This window comes from Choloepus didactylus, chromosome 13 (assembly GCF_015220235.1).
Source record: "Choloepus didactylus isolate mChoDid1 chromosome 13, mChoDid1.pri, whole genome shotgun sequence".
NCBI lineage: Eukaryota > Metazoa > Chordata > Mammalia > Pilosa > Megalonychidae > Choloepus > Choloepus didactylus.
The window spans coordinates 82,093,300-82,113,053 of record NC_051319.1 but is presented as its reverse complement, the minus strand read 5'-3'; the positions used below and the strand labels follow the sequence as shown (position 1 = coordinate 82,113,053).

Genomic DNA, 19,754 nt, shown 5'->3' with positions numbered 1-19,754 from the left:
CTATTTCCCAGAGTTCCCCGGGATCCGGCCCTACCTGACTCGCGCTCTTCCCGGACTGTAGACTTCGGGGCCAAGATGGCGGCAGGAACGGGGAGTGAGTGTCTTTGCTGCTTTTGCGTGGAAGGTTATTGTGGAGCCGAGGCCAGGCACTCGATTTCTCTCTCACACTTAGGGAGTGGTTGGGTGGTTTTGCTGAGAGCCCAAGGTTTTCACAGACCTGCGCTTGACAGCATAGTCAAGGCTAACGGTTGGGAGCCCAGAAACGTAGGGTCTTATGTCTCGGGAGGGAGCGGAGCACTTAGTGAATCCTGTGTTGGGAGCTCCGTGGGGGAAGGCATAAAGCCGCTCCGGAAACTTGGGCTTGCAGACGCAGAGACGGCTGCCTTGCAGAATGCCCGGCGTCTCAACCAGCAATTCATTTTCTAGCCAAAGTGTTTGTGAGGCAGTGGAAATTGGGGTCTTTTAACCGTGAGTTTTTTTCTACCACCGGGAAAATTGCGTTTCTTACGTCTCAGCTATATTTTTTATGTTTAATGGGTAGAAAAGGCCTTTTAGGCCCGACAGTTGGGGACGAGGCACTGAGGCAAGTAAACAATTTTATGCTAAGAAGGAGGCGGGGCAGCAGGAGCGGGTAGCCGCTAGGAATTCTGGGAAATAAGCCCGTATTTTCAAATTGGAGAAAGTATCGAAACTTGGCCTTTCAAGAGAACTGCTTCGTCGTACTCTGACATTAACTATTTTTTTTTTAAATTAAAGCGGATCTTAAGGCCGTGGCTTTTGAGAAATCAAATGTCTACCATATACGCCACACAGTGCAATTCGCATGCAGTGAATAGGTACTACCTCTAGTGGTGATGTTTCGTTGTAATGGGGAAAATCCAGATTGGTGATAATAGTAGCCCACTTTGTCCTAACAAGTTGGGTGTTTTGTACGGGGCTTTTAGTTCTCTCTTTGGTGCTTAAAACTACTGTCCCAATATTTATCCCTGTAAGCCTTCTCTCTTTTCAGAACACAAACTGCTGAGTACTGGCCCCACAGAGCCATGGTCTATCCGGGAGAAGCTGTGTTTGGCGTCTTCTGTCATGAGGAGTGGAGATCAAAATTGGTAAGCTATCCAGGATGTCTCCCTTGGGTCTTAGATATGTTGGGTATTTTTTCACACTGGTAGATTCATATGGCTAATGAATTATAGTTGATTAATTAATCCATATATTAATCTTTAAGCAGCATTTTTTTTAAACAGCATTATTGAGATATAATTCACCATAAAATTAACCAATTTAAAGTATACAATTCTGTGGTTTTTAGTATATTCACAGAGGTGTGCAACCATTACCGTAATCTAATTTTAGAATATTTTTATTACCCCAGAAAGAAACTTCTTACCAGTCAATCCATGTAATGCCCTCCAACCTACTCCCAACCCTGGACAACAGCTAATCTACTTTCTGTCTTTTGATTTGCCTGTTCTGGGCATTTCTTTGGTTTTCTGTTATTGTCTTCTTTCATTTAGGATAATGTTCTCAAGATTCATCTGTATTATAGCATGTATCAGTACTTCATTCCTTTATATGGTTTAATACATATATTCCATTGTATGGACGACCATATTTTGTATATTCACAAGTTGATAGATATTTGAGTTGTTTCCACCTTTGGTTATTATGAATAATGTTGCCATAAATATTCGTGTACAAGTTTTTGTGTGGACATATGTTTTAAATTCTTTTGGGTTTAACCTTAGGAGTGAGATCCTTGGGTCCTATGGTAACTCTGTTTAATTTTGAAGAACTGCCAAACTATTTTCCAAAGCAACCAGTTTTATTTTCCCACTAACAATGAATGAGTATTCCACTTTTATCACATCCTTACCAAGTCTTATTTTTGTCCTCTTGACTATAACCATCCTAGTGGGTGTGAAGTGGTATCTCATGGTGGTTTTGATTTGCATTTCCCTAATGATTAATGGCATTGAGCATCTTTTCATGTGCTTATTGGCCATTTGTACATCTTCTTTAGAGAAATACCTGTTTAGATCCTTTACCCATTTCTTAGTTAGGTTATTTATCTTATTAAATTTTCTTTTTTCATTTAAGAAGTATTTATTGGGCACCTGTTATCCATCAGGCATTGGGTTATGTTAAGAAAAATAATCTGTAAAAACAGATACAAAAGTTACAGTTGAATAGAAGCAAACATTATCTAATCATACACAGAAACATGAATTGCAGTTGTGGTGCCTGGTGCTATGTGGGTACAAGATAGGAAGATGTACGTAGGGTGGTCAGGGAAACCCTTGAGAGGAAATGACACTTCATCATAGTGGTGAACTATGAGTTTGTCAGGTAGCCAGGGAAATCCTGCTTCCTCCTTGGCCCCCATTTCAGTCTTTTCCCAGCAGTCCCCAGGATGATCTTTTGAAAGCATGTGCAGAGACAGTTCTATGAGTTCAATAAACCACTGCATTTTTCTCCTGGACACATAAAAAGACTGTTTTTCAGCCTGAATTGAATCTGGGTGGGCCATATGATTAGGTCTTATCAAGGGAATGTGAGCAGTTGTGATATACACAAGTGCTATTAAGTGTGTTCAGAAGACCAATGATGGTCTCAAACTACTTGTTATTGGTCTGTGCTCAGATTAAAAACTTGCACCAGAATGTGATTGTCCATGTCATTAACACCACAGATTCGACCGACTTTTTTTTTTAATGAACTTCTCATTTTAGAACATTAGATTTACAGAAAAACTGAGATCATACAGAAAGTTCCCATGTACTCCATATCCAGTTTTCCCTATTATTTATTATTAACGTATTACATTAATATGCCACATTTGATACAGCTAATGAACCAATATTGACACATTATCATTAACCAAAGTCTATATTTTACTCAGGTTTCCCTTGTTTTTAACCTAATGTCCTTTCTTTGTCCCAGGATCCCATCTAAGATACCACCTAATAGTTAGATGCCACGTCTCTTGATGATTCTTTTGTTTGTAGCAGTTTCTCAGAATTTCTTGTTTTTGATGACCTTGACAGTTCTGAAGAGTACAGGTATTCTGTAGAATGTCCCTATGTTGGGATTTTCCAGTGGTTGTTTTGGTTTTTTTTTGTCCTTCATGATTATGCTGGGATTACATGTTTCTGGGAGGAAGATCACAGAGGGAAAGAACCACTTTTATCACATCATATTAAGAGCGCATACTATCTTTTTATTTTTGAGTCGTAAGAGTTCTTTATATATTCCAGATTCAATTCTTATATCAGATAGTTGTTTTGCAAATAAACCAGCCATGAACGAGTGTTCTGATTTCACCACATCTTCCCCTTCTAGTCTTTGTTAAGTTTGACATGTCCTTCCTTATATTTTTCTGAGTAGTGTGTGTATATGTTTAAACTTTTTTTTTCTTTTTTAGTAAGAATAGGAATGTTGTATAAACATTGTTTTCAACCTGATATTTTCCTTAAATGGTATCCTGGGTATTTTTCTGTCAGTACACAAGATCTAGCTTATTCTTTTTAAAACTCAACAGTATTCCATTGGATATACCATAATTTGTTTTGGGTTTGCCTTCTATGGACATTTAGGTACACAGTTTTCTGTTCATTGTATTGGTATTTCTATAGGATAAGTCTTAGAAGTGACATTGCTAGATCGGAGATATGTGCGTTTTTTATTTTAAGAATCTTGTTAGTTACTAGGCTTCACAAAATTTTTCTATTTAAAATAAATCATATTTATTTCCTCATTTGTTTTCTCATCTTATCAAAGATACATGTAGCTTCTAGTCAGATCTTCATTTCAGACTATGCTGAAACCAGTATGAGCATTCTTTGTTGATATTTTGGCTGGAAGCAAATCTGACTTATCCTAGGTAAATATACAGCTGCCCTTGTACTTTTTTTTTTTTCTTTAATTAATGGTAACATACATACAACATAAAATTTCCCATTTTAACACTTCCATTTTTGCAATTCAGTGGTATCAGTTACATTTACAGTATTGTGCTGCCGTCACCACCATCCATTCCCTCTGGTTTTTGAATATTGAAAACAGCTCAGTAACTTCCTTTATTAGTTCAATATCCTCATGCTAGCTAATAAGAGGAGGCACGAGGTAGTATAAGCATTGTTTAACAGACTTCTTCACCTTTGCCGCCATTAGAAGCGTTGAGGCTGTTCCTTTGGTGTTTTCTTTTAGTCTGTCTCAAATCTTCTTTTCCCTAGCCTGTCCTTAAGTGGACAGAAAATTGCTCACATTAAAACTTAACTATTTTTAAGATTGATGAAAAATAATAATTTCCCCTTTGACAGAATGCAAGCATTTTGGTACTCTTTTTAGGGGGCTGGGCAACAGTTGGAAAACTGCTTAGGAAGCAGGCCCACAGAAGTTGTTAGCATTCTAAACTTGCTTGCAAATTTGATGGTAACAGTATAGCCTGTGATAAGGGAGGCCCACGATGTTTTAGGCAGCACCTATTGTTGAGCCAAATTAAATGTATACCGCAAAATTGAATGAATCATATTAGTTCGCTAAACCTCAGATTGAGCTTAAATATAACTTGACTCAAATATAAACTGAACTCATTTTAGTATAAAACATTTAAGTAAACTATTTTGAAATAGAACCAATCTACATTTCCTTACGTTTTTATTAGGAAAATACTATAAAAACACTTAATTAAAACTCTGAAATTTAAAATTAAAAAAATTTTTTGAGCAGGTAGTATGTCATAAGGTTCGAAAGGCAAAAGGATACACAGTGCCTTGCTGGGTCAAAGAGTAAATGAGTTCATAAAATTTGATAAATATTCCAAATTGCCCCTCTCAAAGATTGTTTCAGTTGTTTCATATATTACCAATTGTTCCCATTGGTAATATATGAGAGTGCCTGTTTTTCTATGTCTTTTGATCTTTGACCAATCTTTGACAATATGACAGATGAAAATAGTATCTTGTATTTTTAACTTTCATTTTTCTTATAATGAGTGAAGTCTTCATATGTTAAAGAGACACATTTATTTCCTTTTATGTAAACTGTCTTGCCCATTTTTCTATTTGATTATTAGCCTTTAGTTTTTGGGAGTTTGTATTTAATACTAAATTATATTTGAGCTATGAGATGCAATTTTTTTTAGCCATTTAGCTTTTCTTATGGTGGCATTTTACATTAAGGCTTTTTAAATGTAGTTTATTAATTTTTTTTGCATGACTTCTGGATTTTGTGACATAATTAGAAAGTCCTTCTCTACTCTGAGATGATAAAATAATTCTTCTCTGATTTCTTCTAGTACTTTCATGATTGCATTTCTTTTTTAACATTTAAATCTTTGATTCATTGGGATTTATCTTGGATTAAGGTGTGAATTATGGATCAAACTTTATTGTCCTGATGGCTATCTATATAACAGTATTAAACTTTCTATAAAGGAAAAAAGCTCTATGATACTATTATGCCAGCACAATTTTTTTTCTTTAAAATTAGGAACTGTTTCAGCCACATAGACAAGTGTGGAGAATGAGTGCCCATGTACCTGGTCCTTAGGTTAACAAAACTTAGGATTTGTCCTCTTTCCTTCAGATCTTTTTAAACAATTAAACATAGATTCAGTTGAAGCCCCTTTGCACCCTTCCTTGATCCCATCCCAATCCTGCTATTTTCATTTTTGCATATTTGTTTCTTTGTCTTTCTACTTATAGCTTTTGAAAAGGTATGATTGTAATCAGAAAATTGTGTCATCTTTCTTTCATTAATATTATGTTATAAATATACTTTTTGTCACCACATGCATTTTATAATTATTTTTATGGATTGAATAATTTTCATAAGAGTTGAAGTGCTAGAAGTTAAACATCCTCTTGTGGGCATTTAGAAAAAACCCAAATGTTCATCAGTCTGAGCAAGTCTTATATGAACATCTTGGTGCTTTCTTCTTTAGTTGAATTATTGCCTTCTGTTACGTGCCCAGGAGCTGTTTTAATGGATCATAGATAATAGTAACATATTTTTGGTTCCAGAATATATTACAAATTGCTTTTCAAAAAGTTCTTTTCTAAAAGAACTAAACCAAAGCAAAATCGACATCAAAATATTTTCCCAAATGAACACAAATGAGGCTTTGCTATGTTCTAATACCTTTACTTTTATCACCCAGGAAAATTGCTTAGCAATGACTCTTTCCCTCTAAATGGCTTTTCAGTAATAGTGTCACTTACTATATACAGATATTCCAAAATACTTCCCAACTGCAGGTTTTTATTCCAAAGTACTTGTAATAACTTCCAGACCTTACCCTCTCAACCTATCCCTGCCACCCCTACCCCCTGCCCCTTTTTCTATTTGGTGTTTAATTAGGCTTTTTAAATTCTGTAGGGTATCAGTTAGCAGAGCAATCAAGCCTTTTGCAGAACCTGGCCGCCCTCCAGACTGGTTCTCTCAAAAAGTAAGTTCTCAAGCAACTGCTCTTTTAGAGCAGTCTTTGAAATGTGAAGTTGGTTCCCTACCAGTCCTTGACCTTTCATTGTAAGTCTTTTATGCCATGAAGAAGGAAAATGGTTGAGAATGCATTTTACTTTTTCCACTGTTGCCAATCCATCTATATATATTCATATTACAGACTGTTCCTGTTTGTGTAACATAATATTTCAAAACCCAAGCTTGGAAGTTAGATCTGGGTTCGAATGTGACTCTACCTCTTAAAAATTTTGGACCATGAGCCTCAGTTTTCCCATTGGTAAAACAGGGATGAGTTCCTTCAGGATTGTTGGAAAGATTTAATTCCATTTATCACAGTGCCTTGCATATGGTAACTATTTAGTAGGTATTAGCTATTAATATTGACTTTTAAGTTGTCTTTCCCCAAATACCTAAACTCCAGGCCAGAAGACTCCCTTTTATGCATTCTGGTATAATTTTGAACTGATATAATTGCAAAATATTTTGCCCTCCTAGAAACCACTCACATCTTTATGTATAACTCCCCTCTCTAAGCTTTATTCTAATATATTGAAACTTGAAAAGTCATTCTTTCCCATGCTTGCTCATCACTTTTTTACTTTTTTTTCATAGCATTGTGCTTCTCAATACTCGGAACTTCTAGAAACCACTGAGACCCCAAAGTGAGTACAAAGCCAGGCACTTGCCATCCCCTCAGTGGAGGTTGTTTACTGAGAATGTCTGGTTTATCTCAGTGGGTGATAAAAGTAGAGCAGATGTTATCAATAATTAGTTGGTAGAGAAAGCTCAAAGAAAGCAAGGGGGGCGGGGTTGTTCTCCTATTCAAAAAAAATATATATATAGTAATTAAAAAAAATTTTTCCACAGACGGAAACGCGGTGAGAAAGGGGAGGTTGTGGAAACTGTTGAAGATGTCATTGTTCGAAAACTGACGGCTGAACGAGTTGAGGAATTAAAGAAAGTAATAAAGGAAACCCAGGAAAAATATAGGTGCTTATCAGAGAGAATACCAAATGGTTGGGAGAGACAAAAGGGCTTGATTTCTGGTACTGGTTAGGATTTTTTAAATGGCAGATTAAAAAACCCAATCTCTCTTCTTCCCTGTAGACGACTGAAAAGAGATGCAGAACTCATTCAAGCTGGACACATGGATAGCAGACTGGATGAGCTTTGCAATGACATTGCAATGTGGGTTATATTATGTTGTTTTTCTTTTGTGTTCCTTTCTCTCTCTTTACCCCCTTCCCACTGCAAGTTATCTGGCTCATTTCCTCAACCTGCCATCCCTTTAAAATAGAAACAGATTCTGGAAAGGGAAAGCCACAGTGGCGTGGTAGCTGGGAAGTGGTGAGTGAGTCCTGGAAGGGGATATGACAGGCTATTTCTATGTGAGAACATAATTTACTTCTAGCTTAAAAGTGACTCTAATTTGCTTGGGTGAGGAACTGGGAGTTAGGCAGTACAGTCAAGTTCCCTGTTTTGCTAATTAAGGATGGTTGTTTAGGCCTCTCCCCCAGAAAGTGCTAGCCTTTTTCTGTGAGGGCACTGAACTATGGAGGAGCTAAAGCTGGCTAGTATCTAACCTTTATTCCCTCTTCAGGAAAAAGAAATTGGAGGAAGAGGAGGCTGAAGTAAAGAGGAAGGCTACAGATGCTGCATATCAGGGTAGGCTGAACCTAGTGAGCCTTTTTAGCAAATGACTGTATAGTACTGCATGCTAAAACGGTTGAAGACAACATAGAGTCTACTAGTTCCAATTTACTTGCACACTTTCCTCTGTCATCTTTTCTTCTATCAGAATTAAAACATTCCTTAATGTCCAGTAAGAATGTCTTAGAAAATGAGCTCTGCTCACATCTCACTAGATCTCAAATTGACTTTTAGGACACAAAATATTGATAATAAGACATCAAGCATAATTAAGGTGGTGTGAGAATTGCCCTTAGAGAAAATGAGACTAAAAATTATCCATTTCCAATGCAAACTCGTACTGCTGCTTTAATAATGTTACACCCCTTTTTGTACTTTATAATAGCTGAGTAGTCTCTAGTTTCACTTATTTTATCTTGACGATTTTGACATTGTTCTCTTTTCTGTTCTAGCTCGTCAAGCAGTAAAAACACCCCCTAGGAGGTTACCGACCGTGATGGTTCGCTCTCCTGTAGGTTCTGCCTCCCCAGGAGGTGATTATCCACTTGGGGACTTGACTCCAACCACTATGGAAGAGGCCACGTCTGGGGTGAGTATATTTACATCCTCAGGAATTGATCAGCAAAGGGGCAATAAGCCAACAGAGCTGAGTGATGAGAAGACTACTTATAGCCTAGAGGCAACTTTCTCTCTTGGTCTGAATGCTAAAGACTTAATGTACCATGTTCTGTGATCTAAAATAAGGGTGGACTCAAAAACATTGAGGCTTTTGACCTTTCAAGAAATAGATGAAAGGCTATGTTAAGGAATTGTTTGCTAAGTGTACTAGTCTTATGAAATTCTTGCTGGTATGAGGCCAATTTCCTTGTAAATATAATATTGGAAGTGGAAAAGGACTTTGTAAAAGGCAGGTTGGGTGGAGTGGTTGGGTCATTGTGTGTTTAAGGGGGTAGAAGAAAAAACTGTGGGGAAGAAAGGTATGGCTGAGGGTTAGAGGGTTTTTGGGCACTTCCATTTAGGACTAATAAAGTAATAGTTAGACTAACATCCAGATTAGTGGGGAACCTTCCAGAATTTGAGAAGTCAGATAAAGGTTCTCTGTTGTCTCTTAGGTAACCCCTGGGACTTTGCCGAGTACCCCAGTCACCTCGTTTCCTGGGATTCCTGACACCCTTCCTCCAGGCTCTGCACCCTTAGAAGCCCCCATGACCCCAGTAACAGATGATTCACCCCAGAAAAAGATGCTTGGACAGAAAGCAACTCCACCCCCCTCCCCTCTGCTGTCAGAGCTCTTGAAGAAGGGCAGCCTCCTGCCTACTAGCCCCAGACTGGTATGGAGACTTCTGTGGGTGTTTGAGAGCTGTGGTGATTTAGTACTTGGAAGGGAGTGCCTGGGACCTAAAATATGACATGGAAAAAAAAGTTTGAAAGAGGAAAAGATCTAGTTAAATGTTATTTAAAAAAAATAAAGATATGCAGTAAGTCAATAGTATCCTTGGGTCCTGAGGTGTCTCAACCACAATTATTTTCGTTCTCTTCCCCAGAGAACCTGTCAAATTATAGTTTAGCACTTCCCTTGGGTCTGAAATTATTCTCTCTGGATATTAACTTCTAGTTTTCATGAAGTTCGGTCAACTGCTGGAGCTTTTTTGGGAAGTGGTAGTAAAGGAGAGCTTGAGTGTAGCCTTCATCTTTATTCTTCCTGGTAGGTCAGTGAGAGTGAAATCGCTGTGGCTTCTGGCCACCTGAACAGTACGGGTGTCCTTTTGGAGGTAGGCGGGGTCCTTCCCATGATACATGGTGGGGAGATGCAGCAAACACCCAACACTGTTGCAGCCTCCCCTGCTGCTTCAGGTAAGTCACCACTTTTCCTTTATCTGCTTTGCTTCAGAGATGTTGAAATTGGCATTGACTGCCTTCAGTTTCCTGGCATTTGTTACTAAGCCAGATTTAAATCCTAGATTTAAAGCCCAACCTTGGAGCTACTTTGCCTATTATACCACATAGTGCTCCAGTTTGTAAATTCCTGCCATCCTCAAGGTATTGATAGCTTTGAATGACCAAAACGTAGATACTGATGAGAGGAATAATAATGGCTGCTTCTTTGGGGCTTGCAAAATCACAGAAGGGAGCTAGAGATACCTGAAATTACAGAATAGGGAAATGAGAGATTTGGAACCAGAGAAGTAGGCTTGATTCTTGGGCCTGCCACCTGTTGCCTTTGTTACCTTGGATAGGTAACTTAATTCTTGAGCCTCTGTTTCTCTTTTATTAATGGTCTGTGTGTGTATGTGTGTGTGTGTGTGTGTGTGTGTGTGTGTATATATATATTTCACAAAGATGTAATAAGAGTGAAATGAGATAGAAAATGTGAGAAGAAAAAGCTTTACAAAATACCATACAAACATTATTTGTATTTGGGTGGCTCATAGCATGCTTAATTTCAGCAGAAGTGGCAAATTTATTTATACCAATTTTTTTGGTTGTTTAATTTTTCTCAGGAAAAATTAGAACTCATTTTTTATATACATTGTGTGCTCTAGTGCTTTGGCTTATTCCTAACTTGAAGGAAGTTCTTAATAAGACTGGAGAAAGTTAAGGATATAGATAATGAGCTTAGGCAGCACCAGAGTTGCTTTCACCCTATAAGACTATAAAAAATTTCTATTGTTGAAGCAATAAAATGGCTATTGCTTCTTGTTTATGTGCTTTCTTCTTACCTCATTTTGTGTACCTCTTTGTCTATTAGGTGCTCCTACTCTTTCCCGGCTTTTAGAAGCTGGTCCTACACAGTTCACTACACCTCTTGCTTCCTTCACTACTGTTGCCAGTGAGCCTCCAGTTAAACTTGTGCCACCCGCTGTAGAATCTGTGTCCCAGGCAACCATTGTCATGATGCCTGCGCTGCCAGCACCATCCTCTGCTCCGGCTGTCTCCACTCCTGAGAGTATAGCTCCAGGTGCGTCCCTGACCCACACCCTGAGCAGCCATTAAGTCCAAAATTTGATGTTGAGCTTCAGTCAGAGAAAGGTGACCAAGAGCTTAAGCTCCAATTCATATACTTCTGTTCTCCATAGACATGTGTCATCTTTATCCTTAGAAGCATATGAGAAGAGGTGGGTGGGCATTTACGTTTTGGGGGAAAAATGTGTACAAATATTAGAGGGCTAGATAAAACTGGGGTGAGGAAAACAGGCAGGTGTAAGATAACTTTTTCCGAGCCCAAGTATATGGGAACTTAACATCTGTCTGCAGTCCTGGTGTGATCTCCGGGTGGTCACTTGATACTTAATAAGCTTCTGAGATGCTTTTCTCTTCTTTTTATTCAGTGAGTCAGCCTGATACCTGTGTTCCCTTGGAGGCTGTGGGAGATCCACATACTGTGACTGTTTCCATGGATAGCAGTGAAATCTCCATGATCATTAATTCTATCAAAGAAGAGTGTTTCCGATCAGGGGTGGGAGAGACCCCTGGAGGATCAAAGGCTCCAAGCATTGATGGCAAGGAAGATTTAGATCTGGCTGAGAAGATGGATATTGCTGTGTCTTACACAGGTGAAGAGCTGGACTTTGAAACTGTAGGAGACATCATTGCCATCATTGAGGACAAGGTAACTATTCAGCAAAGCCCAAATGAATTTCCCATGGCTCCTACATAGGCTTCTCTCCTCAGCCTCTCATTGCTTCTGGTAGTAAGAATTAAACAAACAAAAAAAAACTCTCATGCTTCTGTCCATCTCCATCTGTATAATCCCAAAGCCCTTTGGTGCTGACATACTAGTCATCTCCCCAGCTATTCTTATGTTACTGGTTTGCACAGTCCATTGTTCGCTTCCACTACATGGGAGGAGGTGGAGAGAGAAGCTGCAGATTCAGGTCATCTCATTTAATGCTAACAGAATTGAGGCTACCTTCTGTGACTTCAGCAGTCTGTGTATTATGGGACAGGTAGATGATCATCCTGAAGTGCTGGATGTGGCAGCGGTGGAAGCAGCACTGTCTTTTTGTGAAGAGAATGATGATCCCCAGTCCCTGCCTGGCCCCTGGGAGCACCCTATTCAGCAAGAGCGGGACAAGCCAGTACCTCTCCCTGCACCAGAGATGACAGTGAAGCAAGAGAGGCTAGACTTTGAGGAGACAGAAAACAAGGGAATCCATGAACTGGTGGACATCAGGGAGCCCAGTGTTGATATCAAGGTGGAGCCTGCAGCACCAGAGCAAGGCATTTCAGCAGCTGAAATAGTAGCTGGGGTTGTTTCAGCAACAAGTATGGAGCCACCAGAATTCAGGAGTCAAGTCTTAGATGAGGAACCCAGAAGTACTGCAACTGGAGAGATTGCTGAAGCAGATGTTTCCAATGGGAAAGGCACTGCAACTCCACTTACAACTGTGAAGGCAGAGGTATTAATGGGCTGGGAGGATGGAGGGTATTACTTTAGGTAAAAAGTGACAGTTTAGACTTTTGGTTTACTTGTTTTAAGTTGTGATATGTTTGTTGTGCCCAAAGCTGATAGATTGTGATCAGTGCTATACTTTTCCTTTTAAGATGACTATTAGAATTATACTGCATGGGTAGGACTCAGATTTTTTCTGTAGTCTCATTATCACTGAAGAATGAGATTGTGTGAGCTGTAGTGATTTACCAGTACTTAGGTAATGTTTTCTTTGCTCTTCAGGCATCCCCTGAGAGCTTGTTGTCTCCATCACATGGCTCAAATCCCATTGAAGATCCTTTAGAGGCCGAGACTCAACACAAGTTTGAAATATCAGGTAAATAATAAGGCCAGGAAATCTGTACTCTAACTCATTAACTTGAGATCTTTTGCTTTGGCTTCTGAGGGAATGTGGGTTGTGGGCAAGTAGAGGAGGTAGTACAGGTCAGCGTGGAAAGGAGAGCTGCAGGGGATTATTGTCCATAGGAAGGGGAAGGCTAAGGTGGAAAAACCTTCAGGTAGTCTTTCTCTCCTCTGCAGACCCATTGAAAGAAGAATCAGGGACTATTTTTGGAAGCCAGATAAAGGTATTTCAGACTTTTCTTTATTCATCTTGCCATATGACTAGATTTCCCTATAGCATTACCTTTTAAATGAATTTCAGTAAATTTGCATCTTTATTTTCTGAGGTGAGACTGGTTAAGGAGATGCATGGGGAAAAGGAGCATTAGTCAGTCAGTCATGGAGGAAGTACCATAGCAGCATGTGCTTCCCATCTATGAATGAGTTTGTGAACATTACACAGACCTTTCTTTGCATATAGTGCATGAGGAAGCTTTGTTGCTCCAGAGTGATTTGAAGTGAATAGAGATTCTGGAACCAGCAAGAAGAACATACAGGAAATCCGATTATTAATTAGACTATCAAAAGAGAATCAAAACATAAATTTTCTTTTTAGAATTGCTAAAACAGTAGTAATAGAGACTTAAGGTAGTACGATGTGAGCTTGCTCCATCATATGAGACACAAAATAAACTATTTTTGATAACTTTGTATCCAGGGTCAGAGTTTCTCTCAAGAGCAAGGGGAGAGAAGGAACGCCTCTTAGCTTAGCCTTAAGTAAGTAGCTTTTTTTTTCTTCCTTTTTGAAAGATCCTGGGTCATATTCTTTACCCAGTCTCCAAATTACTTGGTCAGTCAGTGTCTGTAAATAGATGGTAGTATAAGTTACAGAGGGCTCAGGAAGCAGTTTGAGGCCATTTCTAGAACTGATGTAACCCAAAAGACAGACCATGTTTAATGATGCTTTGCTGGATAGCTTTGCTTGCATTTGTTGACTGGAGCAAACTGTGTCCAAGGATGCCCCAGGTGAGGATGAGGAGGAAGATGGGGTCAGTGAAACAGCCAGCCTAGAGGAGCCCAAGGAAGAAGATCAAGGAGAAGGCTATTTGTCAGAAATGGATAATGAACCTCCCGTGAGTGAGAGTGATGATGGCTTTAGTATCCACAATGCTACCCTGCAGTCCCACACGCTGGCAGACTCCATCCCCAGCAGCCCTGCTTCTTCACAATTGTAAGTATTTGGGATTCTTTCTTTGAGTTCAAAGCAGTGAAGAGGAGAAGTAGGAGAGGATATTTTCTTTGGTCATACCTCTTCATCTTCCTTTTCTTGGCCTGGAACAAGTAGTTAAGAAGAAATGATTACAACACTTTTTTGAACTTGTGCCGGTTGGTACTCCTGTATCTCTTTATTTCAGCTCCGTCTGTAGTGAGGATCAGGAAGCTATCCAGGCACAGAAAATCTGGAAGAAAGCCATCATGCTTGTATGGAGAGCTGCAGCTAATCATAGGTGAGTGGGCTTTACCAATCAATAGTAATATTTTCTCCTGCTCCTCCTTACTGTTGGTGACTAGAAAAAAGTCTGAGTTGTGTTATAAAGGACTACTGGAGTTGGCTTTTATAGTCTTCAGCTACTTAGAGCAAGTTCCCTCACCTGTGCTGCTGGAGAGAAAGTTAATAAATGCATCTGATTCTTTTGGGTAGGTATGCCAATGTCTTCCTGCAGCCTGTTACAGATGACATAGCACCTGGCTACCACAGCATTGTACAGAGGTAAGCCGTGGTCCACCCAGCATTCTGAGTTGCCTGAATTATAAGTTGTCCAGTCTTCAAATAATTTCAGATAAACATTTTTGATATGAATAAGGGTGACCACATGCTAGACTGCTCATTCTAGTTTCTAGATCACCAATGATGGTCAAAGAATTAATGCCTTTCTCAACCCTTATTATACAGACTGATTTTATTTTTTGGGTTAAGTGCATGTTTTGGGGTGAAGGATTGGCATTTGAGTCCTAGCATCTAGAATTGAAGGTATATATGAGAAGGTATTTGTGGTGAAAAAGGTGTTAAGAGATCCATATGGGTCCTCTTCTCCTCTTCACTGCCATTTTTACTCCTGTTCCCTTTTTAGGCCTATGGATTTGTCAACTATTAAGAAAAACATTGAAAATGGACTAATCCGCAGCACAGCTGAATTTCAGCGTGATATAATGCTGATGTTCCAGAATGCTGTAATGTACAATAGCTCGGACCATGATGTCTATCACATGGCAGTAGAGATGCAGCGAGATGTCTTGGAGCAGATCCAGGTACTTTGAAGATCCTTACTGTTTCAGCAAGGATTATAGGAAGGGATGCTGTGGCTTTTACTTACAATAGCTATCAGGGATTCAGTTAGGAGCATAAGATTTTGTTCCTGCTGCCTTCATGTTGGCACTCTCCGGTTTGGTAAAACGTTTGTGATAGAATATTCTAACTTTCTTGGGCAAGTAACTTTGGTTTCCTTATTTATAAAATGTGGATGTATATTTTTAAATTATGTTAAGTACCAGAGTTTCTTCCTCTTCCACTTTCATCACAGACAACTTCTTTCTATCCTGTAGTTGCACTGCCAGCCACCCTTTAGGAGATTGAACTTGAAGAAATGTTGTATACCTCTGCAGAGTCTGCCAGAGAACTTAAATTGCTTAATGACCTTTGGTTCATCCTAATTTTATTCCCTTTCCCATTGTTAGAGAATAGAGATTTTATATATTATAGCCTGTGTATTTTAGCCCCCAAACTTAAGGCTGTTGGCATTTTCAGATTCTTTAGCATGCCTATGACAACTGGAATTAAAACGTAATAGGCTGAACTTGCAATCAGTCAAGAGGCATTTGAGTGCAGTTTGTGGAAGGATACTATACAAAGTTGTATTTCCATAGCCTAAAGTGTCTTAGTTCTTCCCCACTGGATCAGGTCTCTAGGGCCAACCCTTTTTCTTCTCCTTACAGCAATTCCTGGCCACACAGTTGATTATGCAAACATCTGAGTCTGGGATCAGTGCTAAAAGTCTTCGAGGGAGAGATTCTACCCGCAAGCAGGATGCTTCAGAGAAGGTAAGGAGACTGGGAAAGAGCCTGTGTGCTGGTGTTCCAGTAACAGAAGCCTGAAGCATCCAAGGAGCTTTCTTATTACTACTTGGTACTGTTGGGATTCTAGATCCGGCAGTGTACAGACACAGATCTTCCAGGCTTTGGTAATTTATAGTCAGATGGATCTCTGCCTAATCTAGAAGTTACATGTATTAGGAACTTTCAGGTGTCTGGGTGTTATCTAGGCCACTACCCAAATCCCTGGCATTCTCTTAGCATGGTGTTTGTTTACTCCCATCCAAACACTGAAGAAACCTGCTGTGACTGGAAGGCCCAGTCACAGGGGAGAAACTGTGAGTTGAGTGAGTGAATTATTAATTCCTCTGGGTGAATGCTCTCAAGGTGGGGGAAATGACTTAGCTTGCAGCATTTGGGGGCCATCAGTTCCTGTTCCAGAGACAAATGGACAGATTGCTTTTGAATCTCTTTCCTCTTGTTCTTGAGTTTTACAATTTTGTCTTTGTATGTATGGTGTTTGTGTCTCTGTCCCGAGGTTTGGGGTGCTTGTGGCTGAGAGTTTCCGTGGAACCTGATCAGTGTTTGTTTGTCCTCTAACAGGACAGTGTCCCCATGGGCTCTCCTGCCTTCCTTCTCTCTCTCTTTGTAAGTATTGAATGGCTGCAAGGGGTGGTGTTGCCACAAAGATTCTTAGCTCCTGCTGGGGGTGGGCGGCTGAGGGAAATCCAACGTGCAGACTGTGGCAATGTCTTGAACTTCTGTTTATTCAGGTCATTGATTAAGAAACTGTCTCCTTCTGCGTTCCTGTTCTTTCTGCATGAGTGTGTGTGTCGGCTGGGTAGGGATATTTATGAGATTACTGGACTGAAATAACATATTCTTGAGGTAAAGGATCTAGGATGCACTTGCCCTTCATTTCTTGACCCCACCTTTTGTGAATTCTTCTCTTACAAATAAAAAATTACTCAGCGCAACATCTGCTAGCAGGCTTAACAGTGTTTCTCATACTGGCAGATACTTAGCACATAGTTTTTTTAAACTCTTCTAAAATTAAGTTGTAAGACTAATGTCGGACATGTAAACACTCAGTGAAATTTAAGCTGAAGATCTCAGTATCAATGAGCACTGCGTATAGTAGTGACTGGCGGAATTAGAGGTAAGCTTAGTAGTGTTAGCCTAAAGACTTTATATTTCTGCGTGAATTAAATGACCCTTTGACTCTATATTGCTCATTATGGGCCAGGGAGCCATGATGTAATGGAAGGGCATCAGGCTAGAAAACAACAATGTCTTAAGCTTGTTAGATAACTTCTTGGGGTCTTATTTTCCTTATTTGTGTGATGGAGCTAATATAATGAGGTACCTGTCCAGCCTACCTCACAGGGATGTTGTGAGGATAAAATGAGATAATAGGTGTGAAAATGACTTGGAAAAAAAATTAAAGTGTTACACAAATGCAAGGTGGTATTTTTATTCTTACTGTTGCCTCATAGGCAACTTGTGTTCTTGAACTCTAAAAATTTTAGAGTCCTTGCATATTAAGAAATATAAACATGGCCTGGCCCAGCGGAAGTGGTCACTGGTTCATCTTGCCTACAGGCCTCTTGCCTGTACCACCGACAGAACACTATATTCTCTGTTCTTACTGGCCTGCAACAGTGACTCTGGATCCCCAACAATTGGCTGGCTGTTACAAGGCTGGTTAATAGGATCTAACTTTTATCTATTGAAGACAAGCAAAGTATTGCACAAGAGGAAGGAGCTGGGCTGCAGGGAGAGAGCAGCAGATGGAAAGAAGCCTTCTGATTGTCCTGATCTCATGGAAAACAACTGTCAGGAGGTGCTAGGGAACTAGTGCCAGGGTCAGTCTGCAGGAAAGGCCTTTCTTATAGGGACCAACAGCTGGACAGGTACGTTAGCCAAGAATCTTACTATCCACTGCACTTTCTGACTCTCCCACCTTTCTTTTATTCTTCCTATTCCTTTGCACATGATTTGGGCCTGGGTGGGATGACTGATAGTCATTCTGTGGGACCCTAGGTGAATTCCAGCGACATCTGTGGTGGGTATGAGCAAGATTCTCTGTCCTACATTTCCTTTCACAAACTACCAGGTGCTCTTTAGTCACTCTGTGGAAAGACAGAAATATACCTTTCATTCCCCTGAATTTTCTGCTGATTCTCTCACCTCTCCCCGAGAAACCATATCCCCAGTATTCTACATGTTGCACGTTCTCTTCTAACCTCCTATCTCACTCACACTCCTTTTCTTTGTCTGCCTGTCATCTAGGATGGGGGAACCAGGGGGCGCCGCTGTGCCATTGAAGCCGATATGAAGATGAAAAAGTGAAGCTTCAAAGTACCCACTTGAGCTGAACCTGAAATAGAAGTAAACAAGATAAAGCTTGGGCTTGCGGGCCCAGTTCCAGAATTGGAAGTTACAGAAGAGGAGGCGAGCCTGGGCCCTGTGACATGAGATAGGAAAAATCACTCTCTGAGAGTTGGAGTAGCCCAGTTGCCTGTTTTAGGGCAGAAGTCATGGGCTTTGCTAATGTCCCAATGTGTAGCTAGCAGATTGTGGCTAGATTGTAGTCTTGTGAAATGTACAGACTTTTTTTTAAAACCTGTGAAGTGTGTGTGTATGCAATAAACTGTGCAAGAAAAGAAAAATCTAGGCTTTGATGTGTTCTTTGGGTGTGTTTGATTTGCCTTGTGGTTTCTTCCGCACAACAACTATCTCATCATTTTTGGGAAGGAGATTCTTCTAGGGGAAAGTCTTATAATATGAACTGTCCTACTGCAGCTGATTGAAGGTAAGTAACCAATAATTAATTTGTAATTAATGTTTTAAAATGTTTCATTATGCAATAAAGACTATCCTGTGTAACTTTTCTTGAGTGTTTTGGAGAATAGGATTTTCCGAGTTCTGTTCATGGCATTGCTTAAAGAAGACTAGTGCGTGGACATTGTTAGCATTGACCTTTATCTGAGCAAATGTGTCCCACTTACTTGGAAGACAGTGTTTCTAGGATAGTATATTACCATTTTCTACCCATCTCTCTCTATGGGTAGGACTCTTGTATTTATTGGAATTCTTAGCACTGCTATTTGAAAGCTAAACTCAGTTTGAATTATATAAAATTTATCACCTGAGTTCTATCCCAACTTTTGTGAGTGAGTAACTGAAAAAAAAAAAGTTAACTCATTGGTAAGATGAAATAGTTATGAGCCTTTTATTATAAAAAGATGATTAATAGGGTATTTTCTAGTACTTTTGAGCCTTCTTGAGAAAGATGGGTTTAAGAAAGATATTAAAAGTGACAGGTCTTTTGCCTCAAATAGAAGTGTAAGATAGTCTGTGAGGTGATGGAAAGGAGGTCAGTTATTCTAGGAGTTAGGAAATGAAATAACTAGAGTACATTTCCAAAGCAGTCCACAAGCAGGCATGGGGTGTAAGCATGGGAGCACTAAAAGTTGGAAAAGTTTGTGGAGGAGGTGGGCATTAGAGGATGTAGGTTTTGGGTTGGTTGAGATGATGAGCTTAGCAACCTGAGTTGAAAGCATTGGCATCTGTGGTGGGGGCAGTGAGACAAATTTAATTAAAAAGAATCAAACTCAAATGTCCCAGGTCAAAGGGACAAAGTAGGTCAACTTTCAGAGGATTTTAAGTGGCAGATGGAGAAATTTATATTTGAGCTGATACCCATTCTAAGGCCTTCAGTGGGGAGACTGTATTTGTTGAGAGCAAGTTGGATTGAAGATAGAGAAAATGACTA

At 39.7% G+C, this 19,754-nt stretch overlaps 1 protein-coding gene across 2 annotated transcripts; it reads left to right on the top strand.

Annotated features, from left to right (window-relative positions):
* The first annotated feature begins 38 nt into the window (after positions 1–38).
* On the top strand, positions 39–18,668 carry BRD8 (bromodomain containing 8). Of its 2 annotated transcripts, XM_037801094.1 has the most exons (22): positions 39–94; positions 1,010–1,106; positions 6,379–6,448; positions 7,075–7,124; positions 7,330–7,452; positions 7,570–7,650; positions 8,063–8,127; positions 8,565–8,701; positions 9,225–9,443; positions 9,822–9,966; positions 10,862–11,071; positions 11,442–11,722; positions 12,060–12,512; positions 12,788–12,881; positions 13,085–13,131; positions 13,903–14,117; positions 14,302–14,394; positions 14,589–14,657; positions 15,019–15,196; positions 15,881–15,985; positions 16,580–16,624; positions 18,269–18,668. In XM_037801094.1, exons 1-22 carry the CDS (start codon positions 76–78, stop codon positions 18,326–18,328), a joined length of 2,856 nt encoding a protein of 951 aa, XP_037657022.1. In that variant the 5' UTR covers positions 39–75; the 3' UTR covers positions 18,329–18,668. The 2 variants fall into 2 exon arrangements, with proteins under 2 accessions (XP_037657022.1, XP_037657023.1); XM_037801095.1 differs by lacking the exon at positions 9,225–9,443.
* Positions 18,669–19,754: the final 1,086 nt, after the last annotated feature.

Excerpts from the sequence above, each read along its gene's own strand:
- BRD8 (XM_037801094.1), top strand. Across the intron at positions 8,128-8,564 it reads TACAGATGCTGCATATCAGG|CTCGTCAAGCAGTAAAAACA; the intron begins GTAGGCTGAACC and ends TTTCTGTTCTAG. Across the intron at positions 14,395-14,588 it reads AGAGCTGCAGCTAATCATAG|GTATGCCAATGTCTTCCTGC; the intron begins GTGAGTGGGCTT and ends TCTTTTGGGTAG.